The sequence below is a fragment of the Pelophylax lessonae genome, assembly GCF_965119305.1.
Source record: "Pelophylax lessonae genome assembly, chromosome: 1".
NCBI classification, from domain to species: domain Eukaryota; kingdom Metazoa; phylum Chordata; class Amphibia; order Anura; family Ranidae; genus Pelophylax; species Pelophylax lessonae.
This window is the reverse complement of record NC_138768.1, coordinates 237,115,750-237,137,104: the sequence shown is the minus strand read 5'-3', so window position 1 is coordinate 237,137,104 and position 21,355 is coordinate 237,115,750. Positions and strand designations below refer to the sequence as shown.

The window sequence follows — 21,355 nt, the reverse complement described above, 5'->3', positions numbered from 1 at the left end:
GAATATTAAAAGTTTGCAATCTGTGTAATTGGTGAGCTCAGTTTTACTCCGATACACTTTGCAGGCATTTTAGGAGGAAGAACCTTTCCGCTCATCAATGAGTTAAGTAGAATTCTTCTTGTAGGCTGGTAGAGAGCCGTTTGCCTAATTGCAGATGGTTTGCTTGGTATCCGTGTGACCTTTGTTCCTCTGTGCTGCATGTGCGTGCTGCAGAAGTGGAGACATTCACATTGTGAACAGACCGTTACATTTTAACCAATGATCCCTGTTTGTTACATGTGGCTATCTCACCTTTTGGAAAAAAAAGCTGCTTTTCTTTAATAATATGAAGTGACGTCTGTAGCATTCATGTTTATAAAGCATAAGGTTTAATGCCAGCCTTTGCTGTTTTATTCATGGCACGTAGTTGCTGTACTGTGAAGTGGATTTTTCCAAATAAAAGTAATAGAATTAATGGTTAGAGGGCATGATCATTCTTTATTTTAAAACTAGAAACCTATTACAACCAGTGAATTTGAGGAAGAATTGCAGAAATGGGGACTATAATCAACCTAAAATGTTATGTTTGAAGCAGAATGGCAAGCAAAAAAAACACGACAGGAAGTAAATTTAAGTTTGTACTGTTAAGCAGGCCACAATTAAAGCATATACTGTATAATCCCAAAATCAAACATTTTAAATATTGAATCTAACTAGCCCTTAGATTTGGTGGCTACATTATTTGGTGATCTTTTCCAGTAACACTTTAGGTGACAATGCTCACTGGCTGCACTGTATCTATTGGGGAGCAGCATTGTCACCTTAGGCTTCTCTACTAATTTGGACTACAAGCACCTCCTACTCCCCTTATCTCCATTACACGAGGTTAGGTGATCTGCAGTTTACAGAATATAGCTGGGAAGCCTTTTACCATTGTTTGAAATTTCAGTTCAGTTCACAGAGAGTTACAAGGACACTGGTTTTCTGACGGAAAGGTATGAAAAAATATAAATAAGCCACATATTAGGACTGTCAATTGCAATATATTATATTGGGATTGGATATGTTTGTACACACTCTGTTCAGTCTTTTAAAATTACAAACAACTGTGTAGTGTATGGGGTTTTCCCAAATAATTCATATAGTATATATTCAAACACTGGAACATAGTTGGTAAACCTAAAGGAGACTACAATCGGTTTGTAATGAGTATACCCTCCTCATAGACTCCTCATAGCACTGAGCAATGTAATGGAGCCTGATTTTCTCATCCTGCTTGCCCCATCTCAAGTGTTGGATCAGTTGCGTAGTAAGAGGTGAGGTCTAAACCCTATGCTAAAACACGGTTGTTGCAGCGTCACCTTGAAATGCCAATTAGGAAGGGGGGATTTCTCTGAAGGGGCGTCTGTGCTGAAGACAGTCTGCACTAATTGGTTAGTCATGTGGGGGGGGGGTACTATGGGTTATATTGGGGGGGTCTGTACTGGGGTTAGTCTGGAACCGGATTCTGGACTGGGAAGGAAGCTGTGCTGGGGGTTAGGCTGAAGAGAGGGGGTCTAGCCTGGGAGGGGGATTTCTATTGGGAAGAGAGGGTCATTTTTTGTTGTATTCTTTACAGTGACTTATGCATTATTCATGTGTAAACGTAAACTTAAACCCGCGCTAAAAATTATATTATATAAAATAGTGCTACCTGAAGCTGCTGCCCACTTAGGTAAAAGACCAAGATAGAATGAAATATTATAAAACAGCGCTAACAGGAAAAATAAATAAATACAATCCTTCAATGATAAACAATATAAAGTGCACTTGGTGATAAAAGTAATATATATAAAAGATATGTAAAAATGCAATAATCAAAAATACTTTGGTGCTAAAGTGAATTAGTGCAAAGTAAAGTGCAGTCCAAAATTATGAGTTTATTAAAATATTTGTATAAAGTGCTGGACAGAAAGTGCTTGATGTGCTCCACGCAGTGATATAAGTGCTCCAAACTGCCCCTTTTGGGGATCCACTCACCAGATGCTAAAGAGTAATCAAGCCTCAAGAAGCAGTAACTCTCCAAAACAATCCTGGGAATGGATGGATCTGTATCCCACCAGACGAGCCTCCAAACTTTGCTAATGGTCCTAAAGAGGGGGAGCCAGGCATAGTGAAGCCCGTAACGACTTTTATTACATTATATAGGCAAAAAGAACTACTCACAAATGTAGATAGAAATGACAGAGTTTAGATTAACCACATAGGAACGTATCATGCGTCCACTTCCGGGATCGCTGGCCAGCTTGCGTTCCACGAGATGGAGGAAGGCGAAACGCGTCGATGCACTTCCTGTTGACGGCATACCACGCGGCGTCACTTCCTCCTCTGTACGTTACCACTTCTGACCACTGTAATCTGTGTGTTATGCACACCTGTGCCCTGTATTTTTTGTATTGTGCTCCCCTGCTCTGCATTCTCTGCATTATGCACACCTGTGCCCTACATTACTTGCATTGTGCTCCCCTGTGCCCTGCATTCTCTGCATTGCACACTCTTGTGCCCTTCATTCACTGTGTTATATACCACTGTACCTCTGGGTTGTGCACTCCTGCTCACATCCTCTGGGTTATGCTTTCCTGATCCCTGCATTCTTTGTATTACGTATTCCTGAGCCCTGTATTTTTTGTGTTACACACCCCTGGCCCCTTCACTCTGTGCCTTATGCACTCCTCAGCCCTAAACTAGACACAAGGCTGTGCACATCATACTCTTGACTACTGCACTCTGTAAGCAGGGCTTTATGTGAAGTATTCCTGACTACTGTACTCTGAGTACATTATGTACTACTGAAGGTAGGCTGTGTGTGAAAAAGCAAATCTAATGAAACTTTCATTTTTTATAAAAAAATTAGTATGCAGAGATTTATATATGTCTGTTAAACTCTTGTTTTTGGCACTGTAAATAAACTATATTTTGTGGGTAAAGTCCATTGAAGAGATGCAAGTCTCACAAAGGGCCCAGTACTTCAACAACAAGAAATCACTCCAAGGGTGTTTCAGTGCTTATGCTTTTCATAAGACATTTATTTTTTGGGTAGATTACCCTTTTGAGTTATTTATTACATAATTTGAGAACAGCGCACCATTTTTGTCACTATTTTTATTTAATCCACATTTCCAGGATTTGGGTTGCAGCAGTTCATAGTGCATAGAAGGCCAGCGCGAATTAACACTTTTTTTGGTTCAAGTGCTAGGCACTATTGGAAAATAAAAATACATTGCATTATTTTAACCTACCACCAAAGAACAACCCAAAATACATTCTCCTGCTCCTGAAAATCTCAGCGATACTACATATGTGCATGTTGTTGTTGTTTGTACCCGTAGTACAGCCCAGAAACAATAGTGCGCATTTTTTTTTTGTTGTTTTTTTTAATCCTACCTAAAACACACTGACACTGATACTAATAAAAAAAATCTCATAAACCCATATTTCTCTAGCGCTCATTGACAGACGTAGTCCTCGGTGATACACCACCTTCGGGTTATGTTGCCTCCACAGGAGCAGGACTAGACAGGAAATTAAAAAGCTCTGGCCACACCCTAGGGGCAGTCCCAGAGGGTATATCCTCTCTCTCTCTGCCTCAGCAAATCAGTTATTTTCTGTCTAGTTAGGAGTAAGGACCTAGATACCTTGCTGGGATCTTAGGTCCTGGCAAGAATTTTTTCTTAAAGGATTTTTTAGACAGCTTTTTTTCTCCAGTGTTCCTGTGAGATCTTCAAGCAAGAAAGCTGAACTGGGCGACGGGCTGGATGTTGAGATCCGGTGGTCACTCCAGTTCAGCCTACGAGCGCGTGCAGGCCATAGCTCCGCGCTGGGTCGGCCGCGACAAAGTCCCATTAAAGGACTGACCCCGCGAGTTAAACGTCTCGCTGAAACGCCAAAGACCATGAGTCACGGCGTCCGTATCGGTCGACAGCCCTCCCGCCCCGGTGGAGAGGGGTACTGTCAGGAGTTGGTGCCCGCCTGGTTCCGGTATGGTGAGTAGTATGTTCCCCCTTTTCCCCTGACGGGTCTTGTGGTGAACGCGGGCCCCTCTCTGTATGGTAAGATAGAGTCCCTCTCTATCCTATAACATGACACAGATCCTCCTACTTTGAGTGTGATTTTATGTGCAAAAAGCCAGGAGGCTTGGTTTGGGAGCTAACAATCTAATTGTATACATGTTAAAAAGATGTAATCTGTGGCATTCTGGGAATCTTACGGTGATAAGAATAAGCTACCTACCAGTCAGAAGCCACGGACATGTAGACTGCCTTCCTAATCAGATCTCCAGCTATTAGCAGGCCTCCCGAATGGCCATGCGGTCCGCCAGGGCCGGTACCGCCAACCACGCCAAATCCCCATGCAGAGAGAGTGTTGTGTGCCCTGCAGCACACCGCTATTCAGTACAGGCCGCCGCCATTTTTTTTGCTGGATCGCACGAGCCGCCATTTTGGCGTAGCCTCGTGTCTCCAGCATGGGGGCGGCCATGTTTGAGGTGATCCAAACACCTCGTGGAGCTTGGGGAGGCGCCGGAAGGCGTGCAGAGGGGCGGAGCCGCCTCCTTTCTTCCTGGGCAGCCAGCCAAAAGACTTCCTGTTTGTCAAGACAGCGCTGTAACCTGTTGCAGTTAAACTCTGAGCATCAAGTGGTGAGCCTGGGGGTCTATCTCTCTCTCTCTCGATCGATAGGGATCCCTAGCAGGTAACACTAAGGGGCTTTTTGTGGCGCTGGGGGTCTGAAAAAAAAAAAAAAAAAGGTTTTTTATTTTTTGAATTATATTATCCAGGAAGTGACTGGAATTATCATGGATCCTGCCACACATATTCCCCCACCTGTTTCCCTCGAGGGGGCCACGGGACCCGCCGGTGCACAGAGTGTAGAGTCATTTACAGCAATTTTGGAGTCTATGGTGGCTCGGGTGGAGGCGGCCTGTCAGGGACGGGGGTCAAGGAAGCGACCCCCGCCTACCCCTATACTATCTGACACCTCTGACTCAGATTCAGAGATGGTCACTGCAGTTGCAGGTTCCTCTGCAAGGGCTGTTATCCCAGGTAAAGCCCCCTCAGACAGTGAGGAGGACGCTTCTTCTCCTGCTATAATTCAGGAAGAAGCATTGGTGGACGCACTAGTTGTGGCAGTGCAGGAAACCTTAAAACCTGAGGCTTTACCGGCAGAGGCAACTGAAACAGAGATTCCTTTTTGGTACTAATAAGCCCATCAAAACGGTGAAGGTTTTTCCTGTACCCAAATGTTTCGGTAATCAGATTAAAGGAGAATGGGAGCATTCTAAACGTACCTTTACTATTTCCAAGCGTATTGCTAGACGCTATCCGTTTGAGGAATCCATCATTAAGAAATGGACGGTACCACCAGTGGTGGATCCACCTATTTCCAGGCTGAATAAAGCCACGGTTATCCCAGTGGAGGACACTTCGTCCTTTAAGGATCCGGTGGATCGAAAGATGGAAGCAGAGTCCCGCACCATCTTCTCTCTGATAGGGTCAGCATTTAGACCAGTAATTGTTATTGGTCTAGTTTCCCAGACACTTACGGAATGGGCGAAAATGGTACGCCAAGACCTTAGGGGAAAGGATATTCCCCAGGAGACATCTGATTTGATGGAACAGATCATACAAGGGCTACAGTTTATCTGTGACGCAGCCTTGGACACTACTCCCTTATTAGGGCATGCATCTATGTCAGCGGTGATCCTCAGACGTGTGCTGTGGTTAAAATGCTGGTCAGCTGACCTAGGTTCCAAGAAGACCTTGACAAATCTCCCTTTTCAGGGGAATCGTCTATTTGGGGCCAACCTAGATGAAATCATTAAGGATGCCACTGGGGGCAAGAGCACTTTTTTGCCACAGGCTGCAAAAGCTAAGGGACCTCGCAACAAGCGAGGACCTTTCTTTACCGCCCATAAAGGGCGCCCGGCTGGTACTAGCGGGAAAGGCAAGACTCCTCCAGGAGGGTTCAAGAAGGGCTGGTCGGACAAGCAGAGGACCAACCCAGCCAAACCCGAAGCAAAGGAGTACACAGCCTGAAGGTGCGCCCCCACCCGGTTTCAGGGTGGGGGGACGTTTTCACCGGTATTCAGGACATTAGATCGAGCATCAACCACTACTACCGGTGCGATTCTTCCCTTCCAACATTTAAGTACTACAGGAAGCGGTAGTTACCGTTCCCTGAATAGATCTTTTCCTTTACCTTTTCCTAAAATTAGTCCCTATACCTCACAGGAATCGGATCTGGTTGACCAGATAGGCCAAGTAGCCTCTAGTCGGGTGACTTTGGTCCCTGAGGTTCAACCAGAAAAGATCACCCTTCCTGATAACAATCAGGTATCTGATAAATGTGTGGGAACAGAAAACGACCAGACTTTCTCGGATGGTCGGGGCCAGATACCTCTAGGGACGCCTGGTTCAGATTCTATCAGTGCCAGTGGTCCTAGAAATTCTAGACTGGCCTCCTCAAGCCGGCCTGGCCGACTTGGACATGCTAGTCGCAGACGTTCCGTGGGAACTTCGTCTCAGGGAGTGTCTGTGGTCTCAAGGACCAATTTACCATCATGCTTTACAGTCGCTGGGTTTAATGGCCTGGCCATTGAGACCCAAGTACTGAAGGACAGAGGTTTGTCTACTTCAGTCATTCCTACCCTTATTAAAGCAAGGAAAGAGACTTCCAGCAAGGTCTATTATCACACATGGAAGACTTATATTGCGTGGTGCGAATCTTTAGGATTTCCTCCACGTACCTATTCGGTGACTCGAATATTGGCCTTTTTGCAACAAGGGGTTGAGCAGAAGCTAGCCTTGAGCACCATCAAGGGTCAAGTTTCAGCATTAGCAATCTTCTTTCAGAAACCTTTAGCTACCAAGTCCTTGGTGCGGAATTTTATCCAGGGGGTGCGGCACCTGGCTCCTCCAGTCCGCGCGCCCTTACCGCCCTGGGATCTTAATTTGGTTTTGTCGGTTCTACAGAAACCTCCCTTTGAAAACATCAGGGAGATTCCCTTGCTTACTTTATCCCAGAAGGTGGCCTTCTTGGTGGCTATTACTTCTGCTCGCAGGGTGTCAGAACTGGCTGCATTATCATGCCAGTCCCCATACCTAGTGATTCATAGGGATAAGGTAGTACTTCATCCTAAGCCATCTTTTCTTCCTAAGGTGGTTTCAGATTTTCATCTGAATGAAGATATTGTACTACCTTCCTTGTGTCCTCAGCCCAAGCATCATCGGGAACATGCGTTGCATTCCTTAGATGTGGTTCGGGCAATCAGGGTATACCTGAAAGCTACGGAATCATTCCGTAAGACGGATTCACTTTTTGTGATCACGGATGGCCCCAGAAAGGGTTTGCCTGCATCTGCCGCGACCATTGTCAAATGGATTAGACAAACGGTGGTACAGGCTTATTCTATTAAGGGTCAGAGTCCTCCGTTCCCTGTTAGGGCGCACTCCACTCGAGCGCTCAGTACTTCCTGGGCCTTTCGCCATCAGGCGTCAGTGGTCCAGGTATGTAAGGCGGCCACCTGGTCGTCGGTACATACCTTTACAAAATTCTATAAAATTGATGTGACGGCATCGGCGGATGCCTCATTTGGCCGCAAGGTTTTGCAGGCCGCAATTTGAGGAGACCGGTGGTCTACCTCGAGGGTTTTTTTCTGTTTGAAAAAAAAAAAAAAAAAAAAAATTTTTTCTCTTTTTGTTGAGTCTCATCATTAAGGATGAGCATTGTAAACTTCTAGTTGGCACCGGTTGGGCCTTCTAGATTGGGATTTGATTTCATTTTCCCACCCCTCAGTTGTGATACTGCTCTGGGACGTCCCGAAGGTGGTGTATCACCGAGGACTACGTCTGTCAATGAGCGCTAGAGAAAAATGGATTTTTGTAAGATCTTACCGTAAAATCCTTTTCTCTTAGCTCATTGACAGACGTAGTCCCCGCCCCTCTGTTTTTTGAGTTGGGTTGGGTTAAATCTCTAAAGACTGCTTTTTCACATAACTGATTTGCTGAGGCAGAGAGAGAGAGGATATACCCTCTGGGACTGCCCCTAGGGTGTGGCCAGAGCTTTTTAATTTCCTGTCTAGTCCTGCTCCTGTGGAGGCAACATAACCCGAAGGTGGTGTATCACCGAGGACTACGTCTGTCAATGAGCTAAGAGAAAAGGATTTTACGGTAAGATCTTACAAAAATCCATTTTTCATTCACAATATAAAATAAAAACAAAATATATCAAATGTTTAAAGTGACAGAATTTACCATTTTAAGAAAAAAAAAAACAGTGTAGCATCCCCTCTTCTTTTAACAACACTCTGCTCAACAAATATTTTCAGTTGGTGAAAGGTCTGGACTGCAGGCAGACCAGTTAAGCACCTGGACTTTTCTACTATGAAGCCATGCGGTTTTCATAGATGCAGCATGCAGTTTAGCATTGCCCTGCTGGAATATGCAAAGCCTTCTTCTAAAACCTGCACATATCTTTCAACATCGATGGTGCCTTTCCAGGTGTGCAAGCTGCCCATTTTATAAGCACTAATGCACCCCATATCATCAGAGATACAGGCTTTTAAATTGAGCGCTGATAACAAGCCGGAAGTTCCCTGTCCTCTGAAGTTCGAAGGATGCAGCACTCATGGTTGCCACAAAGAATGTCAAATTTCAAATTGTCTGACAACACAACGGTTTTCCACTTTGCAACATACAATTTTAAAAAGGCCTTGGCCCAGAGAAGTGTTTCTGGATCATGTTCAGATATGGCTTCTCTTTTGCATGATAGAGCTTTACCTTGCATTTTTGGATGGCACAACTGTATTTACAGACAGCGAGTTTTGGAAGTATTCCTGAGCCCATGCAGTGTCTTGTCTTTTTTTTAAATGCAGTGCCCAAAGAGCATGGGCATCCAATATTGCATTTCATCCTTGTCCCTTGTGCACAGAGTTTTCTCCAGATTCTCAGAATCTTTTGTTGATATTGTGCACTATAGATTATGCTATATTTAAAATCTTTGTACATTGAGGAACATTTTTCTGAAGTTGTTCGACACACTTTCACAGATTAGTGAACCTCTGCCCATCTTTATTTCTGAGACAATCTGACTCTCTAAGATGCCCTTTTTTTTACCCAATTTTGTTACGGACCTGTTGCCAACTAACCTAATTGGTTGCATAATGTTCTTCCAGCTCTTCCTTGTTGGCACCACTTACTTTTCCAGCTTTTTGTTGCCCTATCCCAACTCTTTTGAGACATTTTGCTGCCATAAATTTCAAAATTACCCTATTTTTTTCTAAAAAGGGTACGTTTTCTCAGTTTAAACATTTGATATGTTTTCTATTTTCTGTTGTGAAAAAAATGCAGGCTTATGAGATTTGCAAATTATTGCATTCTGTTTTTATCTAGATTTTACACACTGCCCTAAATTTTTTGCAATTGGGCTTGTAAATGTCTGTAGATTGAGACGGTTATTGGGGATTTCTGTGCTGCTATGCTCTCCAGCCTTTCATTCTCTGCATTTTTTGGATGCCACTGAGAAGCAGTGAATGCTATGATGACATTTTCTGGCATTCATAATCCCACAAGATCTCAATTTCTTCTATGGCAAGAATGAGCCTGCAGCTAATGTGCCTCAGCATGCATTGACCTATCCCTTAGGCATCATTGCTGCTAAGAGATGGTGCCACCTTTGCTGAAACAGTAAGCATGTAAATTTGTTTTCCAAGAGTTCTACTTTAAAGGCTTGATCTTAATCTCTCTGGCTGTAGTTCAATTTTAATTTGGTTTCTCAGAGCCTTCTATAGATCAATATTTCACTTGCCCCTGGCAGGACACCATGCTGCTTGTAAATCATTCTTAAGCTGGGCATAGATGGGTAGAATTTCGAACAAATATTCTACGAAAAGAATGTTATAGAAAGTTTGTTCCTTTCTCTATTCAATAGTGGGTCAAATCGACGTTCGTTTGCAACCACAGTAATGAGAAAATTCGAAGGAGCAAGGGGTAAAATTTTTCTCAAATTACTGAATTTCTAACATAGGTATGCGGTTTTCACTTGGTCATTTCATTCAAAAATCAAATGTTGAAAGCAAACAAAATCTTTTGCATGACATTCGAAAGTTATAAGACTTTTACTAAGAATTTTCATTTGAAATTCTATCTATGGCCAGCTTTAAAGTGAACCTTAAATCCACTGCGCCTGACCCCCCACCCCCCTGACACTTTTGCTATTGGCCGACCTGGGTTCCTGTAACTCCCGCATGAGCGAATCCGCGTATTTTCAAAAGAAAAGAAGCTATTATTGCAAAAGAGAAATATACTGGGGGATTTATAAAGAGTGCCTATGAAAATGTTGGCGCTTGACCTAAATGCATGTACCTGTTGATCAGTGCAGCTGAGAGTTTCAACCTACACAACTAGTTTTTAGTCTGAAGACATGTTTGTGGGCATGTTAGAGAACAGAGCTTACTGTTATTAAAGACCCCTTTACAAATGAATGCTCCTACTACTGATTGCTGAAACCCGAGGAGCGCAGTTTAAACACTAAAGGGGTGCATGTTGCCTCATGTTTTGCAAAGCGTAAGGCCTCTTTCACATGGAGCGGACCGTATGGCGATCCGCTCCGGCACTTTTTTTTTTTACAGACACGGATGACACTTGTGTCATCCGGTCCGTATGTCCGCATATCATCCCATCCGTTTGCGGATGATATACGGACATAATGTAGGTCTATGGGATTTCGGATGTCAGCGGATGACACCGCTGACATCCGATTTTGCGTCCTTTCCGTTTTTTTAAACAGAAGAAAAATAGGGTTCTGTTCAGTTCCAAAAAACGGAACAGAACTGAAAGGACGCAAATCGGATGTCAGCAGATGGTCATCCGCTGACATCCGCAATCCCATTGACATGCATTATGTCCGTATATCACCCGCAAACGGATGGGGTGATATACGGACATACAGCCCGTGTGAAAGAGGCCTAACTCCAATTTCGTCAGAAAAAAAAAGCATATAGAGAAAAAAAATAATAGAGCATATGCAATTGCTACACAAGTCATATTGTAATTGAATGCTATAAAAATTACCTTTCCTTTTCAATCTGCAGCTTTGTAATTTTCTGTGTAATGCAATATAGCCACTCGGAAGTGCTCTGTACACAGAATGCGTACAGACGCCCCCCAGGAACATAATTTCCTGCTTGTGTGATTGGCTCACTGATTTTCCCAGAAGTCTGCACTAAGATATAAGTCAGATTTCCGACATCCCCTGCAACACAAATGTCCTTGCAGGTGCAGCAGCTTTGTGATGGTTCTGAAACCACTCCCAGGACGTTGCTAATTGATGCCTAGTCATTACTGCTCACCTCCACCATCACGAGTGCGCTTTTTCTCTGAATCAAACCCCCCCTCACATGCTCTCTCCCCCCATATGCAGTAGTTCTAAGCTCAGTGTTTGAGAGCTCATTCCTGTGATGGTGGAGGTGAGCAGTATTGACTAGGCCTCACTTACCAATGTCCTGGGAGTATTCCACTCAGTCTTCAGAAGGTATTCAAACACATATAGCAAGGGCATTATTCAACTTAATTCAGAGCTGCACAGTTTTTTCTATCTACAGATGCCCTTCATCTGCATAGGCAGTCTTTTGGAAAAGGTAAAGCTATCCTTTAACCACTTCCATACCACTGGACATCATATCATCCTATCTGAATGATACCTGAAGTTTTTTTTGGCTTGCCCGTGTGATCGGCCAGCCGGAGAATGAATTGCCTGGCATCGGTCGTTTACCATAGAGCTGACCAAGAACCAGATGCTCCCTGGTCATCTCCATTACCTTCAGAGGCCGGGCGCAACGTTATGACGTGACTACCGACACCAACAGATGTACACACAGCGGTTTTATTTTGTCTGGGAAGCGGAGATCGTTTTTTTTTTTTTATCTCAGGCTTTCCAGCTTAGAGGAGAGAGATCTGAGGACTTATAGATCTCAGATCTCGCTGTAAAGAGGGCCTGTCATGCCTATTTCTATTACAAGGGATGTTTACATTCCTTGTAATAGGAATAAAAGTGATAAACAATAAAAATATGAAAGGGAAAGTGTAGAAATAAAAAAAATTAAATAAAATAAACAAAAATCTGAAAGCGCCCTGCTCCTCGTGCTCGCACGCAGAACCGAACGCATACATAGGTCACGTCTGCATATGTAAATGACGTTCAAACTACATATGTGAGGTATTGCCACGAACATTAGAGCGAAAGCAATAATTCTAGTGCAAGACCTCCTCTGTAACTCTAAACTGGTAACCTGTGAACATTTTTTCATGCGTAGCCTATAGATATTTTTAAGTACCAAAGTTTGACGCCATTCCATATCGATTTACTCAGTGTAACATCATCTTTCACATTATACAAAAAAATCACGTTTGAAAAATTGCTGTTTAAATACTGTGTGACAAAAAATTGCAACAACCACAATTTTATTCCATAGGGTCTCTGCTTAAAAAAAAAAAAAATATATATATATATATATATATATATATATATATAATGTTTGGTGGTTCTGAGTAATTTTCTAACAAAAAATTATGAATGTAGAAGAGGAATGCCGGAATTGGCCCAATATGGAAGCAGTTAAAAACAAAATGCATTCAGGGAAGTAGTGGTTACAGAGCTGCATTATTTTTTGCCTTGTATTTCTGCCTAGAATTCAACTTTAATGCTTACCCTTACCATTAACCAATCCTTTCCTTCTCCAAAATCTCTGTGGCAAAACACAGTGGGTGAGCATGGACGGTACAAACTGGGGTTGTAGCTTTTGGCAGAAATCTATACCTGCATTTTGACAAATTTGTACTGGAATGTAAACCAAATAGAAATTATATATATATATAATTTTAGGCTTATTTGCATCGCATTGTATGCAGAACATTGCATACAAAGTTTATTACAAACAAATACAAAAATCTGAATAGAACTGGTAATTTTGAGTTACTGAAGTTGAGTTGCTGAAATTCATGTTTGTAAATTTCAAGACAATTCGGCCCACATTTGTAAATTAGAAATGAGCAGTAGTTGTAAAAATCATCATAACAATTAGAAATAGCCTGTCTTAGTATTGTTGTTTCCTTCTTTCTTGTGTCATTATCAGAGCAGAGCTGAACATTAGCGCAGCGTAGTCAGATGCAGTGGTATAATTAGACCACTGGTGGGCACTCTTAGTATTTGTGAAGCGATAACTGATAATCGTTCCTTTTAAGTGAAGAAAAGGGAGAATTGCATGCTGTAACTGTTAGTCATATCTGGAAGTAAATTGTGGAGTAAACCAGTAATGTAGCACTTGTTTGTGGACATTCATAAGTCTTGCCATGCTCATTGTGACACTTTTTGCTTCTAAATGTACATTTACAGATAATACATAACTGTATTATCAGGGTATTTAAAGAGTCCCCACTCATTGCCCCTCGTTGAACTGATTTGGTCTGGGCCTGGTACAGGAGGGCCAGGTCTACCTCCCTGCATGTAAGGCACATAAACCGGAACTCCAACCACTTTTTTATTCTAATTTTAGGCTGGGGAAGGGTAAAAACCTCTGTACCATTTGGGGGATACATTCTTTTTTTTTTTTTATCCTGGTGACTGCTGATGAAAGCTGGAGGAAATGGAATATTTGAAGTCATTACCAAACAGAGGGAGTGAAGGGAATACTCCCAGAGGGGACACTTGTTCTGGTGATAACACCAGAGGTGCTGATACAGGGTGGAAGGCAAAGCTGGCAAAGATTTCTGATGAACCAGGTGACATTTGCTCAGTGGGTGGCCATGCTGGTCCTCTCCTGGGCAGAAAACTGTTGGCCATACAGTGGCTGCATTCAGTCAGATGCAGCTGCTGTTGCAGTACTTTCACAGCTGGTGGGTCCTATTGTCAAAATACAGTGGCCGCAGAAGGAGATTTGTTAATCTGCACTGTATAGCTTTTATTATTCCTTAGATGTGGTGACTGCATTCATTTCCTTTTTCCCCTGGTGATCCTGCCAATTAACACACTTTGTGCTCACTCACTGTTTGAGATATCAGATCAGTGCACAGGAAGGAACAAGTACACTGGAATTCTGGCAAGATCATCGGGCATTTCTCTGTACTTGCAAAAATAAAATGAATGCAGTCACCACATCCAAGGGCTGGTATGGTGCAATATAGTAAATTTCTGGCTACCTTTTAACTTGCGTATCTGAACTGTTAGTCCTCCTCCACAAGGGTGGGATGGGGGACAGGGAAGTGGTTGAGCTGCGGTTTTACCACCCACATAAAGCCTCCCTGTGCTGTGCAGATTTAACACATAGCATGTTGAGTTCTCAGGTAGCATCGAATGGCAAACCTGGCGATTCAGGTTACTGGTGCTATGCCGCTACCATAAGCCAATGCACAATAATCCCATTAAAAATGACTCAGGCATTCAAGATGCGGCAGGATTGCCTCTTGAACGCCTGACATCAATTGCTTAGTCACACTTAGGAAAGCTTGGATCGCTTTTCCATTACATGATACCCCTCTGCCCTTCAGAAAATTCACTTTTAAAACATCTTTTAACTGCTGCGAAGGCATGTATTCCCGTATAAAAAAGTAACACCCTGTCAACCAGATCTCATTGGCTAGTGGGGATACCTAAAATCCAACAAATGGAGATCCTTACTATGGTGCTGGAAGAGCAAGATGAGAAATATTGGAAAGTCTGGACCTACTGTTTCATTTAGAAAGAACAGACCCTCTCAGCAGTAGCCTTTCTGTTCTCTTGATTCACATAGCTCATTATGTAAGCCATTGGGAGGTGGGGGCAACTGGGTCAACCCCCTTTCCTTGCCCCCTTCTAAGCCCTAGAGCAGGGGTCTTCAAACTTTGGCCCTCCAGTTGTTCAGGAACTACAATTCCCATCATGCCTTGTCATGTCTGTGAATGTCAGAGTTTTCCAATGCCTCATGGGATGTGTAGTTCCGCAACAGCTGGAGGGCCGTAGTTTGAGGATCCCTGCTCTAGAGTTTGGCTATGTTTAAACTAGTAGAAATGTGAGAAATGATGTTGCTCACTGAAGATCACACCATGGATTTAATATAACGTGATATAAGTTGATGTTATTGATGTACAGAAGTACATTGGGGAACGTGCTTTGTTACCCACGTGAATATCTCGCTTTTTATTGTGTGCTCTGTCATGGTTGTGAATCTGTTCTGTAGAATAGTAATGTTGTTTCTGTTAAAATAAAGAGTTTTAAAAAAAAAGATAAAAAGTGATCCATCATAGCTTTTTTATAGAATGAGAAATGTGAACTTCACTTTAGAGTGTTATTTAAAGTGGTTGTAAAGACTGAACGTTTTTTATCTTTTATGCATGAAGGTAAAAAACCTTCCGTGTGCTGCTCCCCCCACAGCACCTCCTAATCACCTGAGCCCCCTCTCAATTCAGCGATGTGCACGGGAGCCTCGGCTGTGTGTCGGGTCTCTCTCTGCTCATTGATTAAGACAGCAGCAGGAGCCATTGGCTCCCGCTGCTGTCAATCACAGTCAGTGAGCCAATAAGGAGAGAGTAGGAGGAGGGGCTGAGCCACAGTTCTGTGTGTCTTATTGACACACAGAGAAGGGCTTAGGAGTGAGCACGCACCAGTGCCCCCTATAGCAATCGGCTTGATATTGGGGGAACTGGTCAAGGGGGAGGAGCACCGGCGGGGGACCTGAGAAGAGGAGGATCGTGACTGCAATTGGCTTGCTATTGGGGGCACTGGTCAAGGGGGAGGAGCACTGGCGGGGGACCTGAGAAGAGGAGGATCGGGACTGCAATCGGCTTGCTACTGGGGGCACTGGTCAAGGGGGAGGAGCACCGGTGGGGGGGACCTGGGAAGAAGAGGATCGGGACTTCAGTCGGCTTGCTACTGGGGGCACTGATCAAGGGGGAGGAGCACTGGTGGGGGGGCCTGGGAAGAGGAGGATCAGGACTGCAATCGGCTTGCTATTGGGGGTACTGATCAAGGGGAGGAGCACCAGTGGGGGGGGGGGCCTGAGAAGAGGAGGATGGGGACTGCAATTGGCATGCTATTGGGGGGCACTGGTCAAGGGGGAGGAGCACGAGTGGGGGGGGGGCTGAGAAGAGGAGGATTGGGACTGCAATTGGCTTGCTATTGGGGGCACTGGTCAAGGGGAAGGAGCACCGGCGAGGGACCTGAGAAGAGGAGGATCGAGACTGCAATCGGCTTGCTATTGGGGGCACTGATCAAGGGGGAGGAGCACCAGTGGGGGGGGCTGAGAAGAGGAGGATCGGGGCTGCAGTTGGCTTGCTATTGGGGGCACTGGTCAAGCGGAAGGAGCACTGGCGGGGGGGGGACCTGAGAAGAGGAGGATTGGGGCTGCTCTGTGCAAAAGCATTGCACAGAGCAGGTAAGTATAACATGTTTATTATTTAAAAAAAAAAAAGACAGACTTTTAATGTGACTTTAAATGAAGGAAAGAACCAAGTGCACATCATATGCTGGGACCTGTACGCTTATCAGCTAGCTGCTTTGCATCTGGACATTGCTGGAGACTTAATGCTGGAGAGGAAACTGAAGGTATTGAAATTGATCTGCTGTATTCTCTTTCCTTCTGCACACTATTTACACAATGCTGCTTCTCAATGGTCGGGTTAAAGGTTTGCTTGAGCCATTTGGGATCATCTATACACAGGATGTTTTAATCTTTTTTTTTTTTTTGGTAAGGGAAAGGCGGATGTTACTTTTTAAGTGTTACTTTCTTGTTTCCTTACAAATTCTAGTATGACAGACTGACAGCGTATTATTTAACTTGTGCTGCTGATGGATTTTTACTTGTCTGCTTTCTATTGGTAACAGACACGAAGCATTTACTGCATTTTTTAATGGAAAGTTTAGTTCCTTACTAATTAATGAATACATAAGAATGCCATCTGTTGCAGAGACTTTACTACCTTTGCTGCAGTGTTGTTCTGTGTCTGCGTTGTGTGGGTGTCGGGCTTCTTCTTTATCACACGGTATGGCAGACATAAGTTGCTGGTGTGCTATCCCTTACCATTTTGTGGCTGTGGGGAGTCTCATGAAAGAAAATTACTTGTGATGTGCCCAAGAGAGGTGCCAACTGAAATCCGAGGCAGTGAACTGGAAAGGATGTTCCTGCGTGTTCCCCAAAGGGCCGGGGCTAATAGTTGTCAAGGGCTTGCAGCAGCAGACGCTCTGCATGAAGAGCTCAGCTATTTTTAATTGTCTCCGCAACTTTCCCCTTGTCTTGTCCTGTGTTTGTCCTTTATGTGAACTGTTCATGTTTTATCATGGACCAATCAGTGCGGTATACTTAAGTGCCCGCAGCCCATTGCTCTCTCTTTCATGGGCCATTTGAAGTGGAATGGTAGCGAATGTTTTCAGCCTGAGAAACTGAATTTCTCGAAAAAATGTACACTGGCAGGAGCATCTTGCAGCTGAAGCCCCTGGATGGCATTGTGTTGTTACCACTTGACCTGAAACAGCGGCCCTCTGTTTTGCTCTGAGTCATGCTCCAAATCAGCCACTAGCATGGCTACAAACGTAGATGTCTGTCCCAGCTAACTCCACAGCATGCCTGTCTGCTATTTTCTTGGTAAGGTTTTTATTAGTATGTGTTATGGTTTTTTTTTATTTTTTATTTCTTTTTTATTAAGCTTTAATTGTTTTTCGTTTCACAGCTGCGATGGAGATGAACGAAAGTTCACGCTGGACAGAAGAGGAAATGGAAACTGCAAAGAAAGGTGGGTAGGATTCTGGTGGCGTTATGAGTGGGTTGCTATGTGCTGTCACAAACCATCCGCTTTTTCCTCCCCCCTACGTTTATGCTATTTGTAGCGTCCATATGAGGCACAGAATGATTCAGATACAAGACCTTCTATGCTACCCTAATGTTTGGTGTTACATAGGAGAGCTTTTTACATTTAAAGGGAAAGTCCTGTGTATTTTCATATACAGTGTTCACATGTATTGGGAAGCATTAACCTCCCTGGCGGTCTGATTATGTCAGAATTTCGGTGCTAAAAGCGGTACATTGTTTTGCATGGAAATATGTTGTTTTATATTTTAGACCTTTAATTCTTAGGAACAACTCACTTAAATCTGTCCAAACAAGAGTCTAGTAGATAGGTATGATAAAGTTTGAAACACAAAATCATAAATTATATAATAATAATAAATTTCATCAAATTCTTTATTGTTTTCGAAGTGGAGATATTTCATTATGAAGGAGAATCTGTACTCGGGGGCGCTGCCTGATCCGTATCGCAGGTCCGCACGTCGCAGAATCGTCACTGTTGTCACTTTTAGTACCTGATGAGGAATTTTCCCACGAATCGCTATCACTCAGTTCTTCAAATAATTCTGATACACCGTCGCTGTTTTCCAGTTCGTCCAAAAGCGTTTTTGAGCTAAAAGAACGCTTTTTGGACGCCATGGACGTTATCAATTTTACAGGTACAAAGTACCACAAAAAACACAGGCTGGGCACTGGAAAAGCCTCTAGGTGAAATGGCATGTTACAAAATTTTAAATTCTAGAGATTACCCTGTATCATGTAATTTATTTATTTTTTAATCTCTGGCCGGTTCCACCCCCTGCGACGCAGCGCTCGCAGGGAAGGGAACCGGAAAAATGTGTCGGCATCGCCCGAGCACACAGCGAGAGGACAGCGGGAGGAAGGCTGGGGAGGACAGAGGGGGATCGCAGGGAAAGGTGATCATCATTCTGGGGTAATCCCGAGTGTGGCTCGGGTTTACCGGTTTTTGGCACTGAATATTAACCCCAAGCCACACTCCGGAATACCGCTAGGAAGGTTAAAGCGCTTGTTACCCCAAAATGTCATATTCCTGATATGTGCCTGCTGTATCATGTACTTGTATGAGAAAGTAGCCTGTTCTCTTTGTATTGCTTCCTTTATGTGAAATCCCTGGGGTTCCTGCCAGTTCCTCTGCTTTCCTATTTAACTGAGCACACTAAGCCGGAGAGCACACTGTGGTCAGTTCTCTATCTATGCTGGGAAGTGTACTTTACTCCAGTAATTAGACTTGTCCTGGCATGCCCCCTTGCACAGCCATTCACTGGGAAGCTCAGCGTAATGCTTCTCAACCCCCCCAGCTTTTATGCAGCTGAGAACAGAGGGAATGTTATCACTTTTAAAAAGTGGAAAAAGGTATTTTTTTTAATGTATTTTTAGATTGATTCCTTGTTTTACAAGGTGAGAGTTTACAATCACTTTAATCAAACACATTTTTGACACAAATAAATGCATATGAGGCTGCCTCTCATTTAGCAAAGTATATGCAATAGATTTTCTGAGTATCTGCAATGCCTGTGTCTGGAATACGGGCAGTTTATTACCCCCAATAGTAGGTCCTATATTCTTTAGGCTGGGTTCACACTAGTGCAAATTTGAATGTGGGTTTTCCCGCATCCAATTCGCATGACAGGAGAGTGTACCCTGCGCTCAATGGAGCCAGATCACACATCTCTGTGGCGGCTGTGGAGTGGATTGCACAGGGGTCCTGTGCGTCTTTGGCTCTATTTTAGGTCTAAATTCTGACAAAAATTTGGGCTTGATTTATCCCTGCAACAGAGAACATGGACGCACTGGACCCCTGCTGTGAGCCACATCCGATTTAAGTTTGAACCCAGCCTTAAGGAAATGGGACTCTGCACAGTATTGCAGCAATCTCATTTTGCCTCACCTCCCACTTGTAGGGGTCCTACACCATCCTTCATTTCTCCCTGTGGACAAGAACCTGCAGACTTTCTTCTGGTGACTTCTGCAAGGCTTAAGCCAGCTATAGATTGAGCGATTTCCTTTCCTGTAACAACACTGACTGTGTTAATGAGGAAATCCCTTTGTAAAGCTATTGTGTTCTCCTGGAGCCATCCCTGCTGGGAGAACACAGTGATTACTGCTAGGGGCTATATTACGCACCAGCAATTATCGCATGTAAAGTCCGACAGTCTGGTTGTACCTCAGCTGATTGATCTATCAACTAGGGTATTGTCAGCCTGCCCATACATGATTCGAATCTCGGCTGGTCCCTGCTAAACCGGCTGAGAATTGACCCATTTATGGCTGTCTTTAAAGTACATTTATGATGTCTTATCAGATGATCTAAAATCTCTCCCATACCTAAAAGAATTTTGGAAACTGGTCCATATGGAAAGGTTTTGATACGTGCAAGTTAGACACTACATCAGTACTGCCATCAAACACAGTCCAGGTAGCCCAATACACCTGACCTAGTTTTAAAACTGCTGTCTGAAGGATCCCCCTTCTATGGGCCTTGTTTCCACCTTATATTCTGCCCTTACGCCTTGGTGAGCTGGTTGAATCTCCATATCATGAAGAAATAGGAGACCTAGGAGAGTCTCTAGTAATAGCTGACTGCAATAAAATTTGGACTGCCATGGAGAAATTCTCACCTAACATTTTTGCTCAAGAAAATTCTTACAAGGTGCTTTCCTGCTGATACATTATTCCCAACTGCATTGCTAAATTAGTTCCCAGTGCTTCTTGTTTGCTTCCAGGGTTGTGGGGAGTGTGGCACTTTCTTGTGCTAAATGCTGGTTGTCCAGTGTGCCCATGTGCCTTTAAGGAGAGGTGGGCTCGCTCCAGGCTCAGCTGCCCTCTATCCATTATATTGCATGTGCTTCAACTGCTGAGGCTCTCAACAATTAGAGTTAGGGCTGCAGATAATATTGGGGTGCCCTAAAGAGGCTAAGCAGCTTATTCATGTACTTGCAAATATGTGCAAACTAAACCCCTGTTTTTAACGCATACTGTTAGCCAGGATAATTCTGTTGGTTAGGGACTGGTCAGTAAGTAGAGCTGGGAATTTTCTTTGGTTTTGTTTGACATGTTTCCATGTGCTCTTTGCTGCAATGGCCAGTTAAAGGTGGCAGCAGCGGCCATTTGTTTGTAGTGTGGCACGGTAACACATATAGGGTGAAACTGTCCTAAAGCCTCTTTGTTCTTCACTCACATATACAATCAGATTAGATTGCTCTTCAACTATAATTAAATCCATAACCCTTGGGAAGCCTTGTTACAAAGGCCTGTCTCTTACCTCTCTAGATGCCAAAGGAAATTGGTAGACTTAATTTTTCTTGCCACCAGGCAAATGCCAGCCAAAGCTTGGAATCGCTCTACCCTCAACTTTATGGAGTTGAAGCAGAAGGGGATGGGCACTATGGTACTTGAGATGCTTACTTCATTTCTTTTATATTCACCCTAATTTTATCAAAATGTAGAATCATTGGCAGCAAACTGAAACAGATTTGCAAAGACCTGCATAAGTGCTGAAGATGGGACAGA

The 21,355-nt window shown here is 43.7% G+C and overlaps 1 protein-coding gene across 1 annotated transcript in view; it reads left to right on the top strand.

Annotated features, from left to right (window-relative positions):
* Positions 1-21,355, top strand: part of NCOR2 (nuclear receptor corepressor 2) — a 737,979-nt gene that overhangs the window by 492,905 nt on the left and 223,719 nt on the right. Inside the window, exon 17 of the mRNA XM_082255577.1 lies at positions 17,709-17,771. Within this exon, the coding sequence (XP_082111703.1) occupies positions 17,709-17,771 (63 nt within the window). The remainder of the gene's footprint in view (positions 1-17,708; positions 17,772-21,355) is intronic.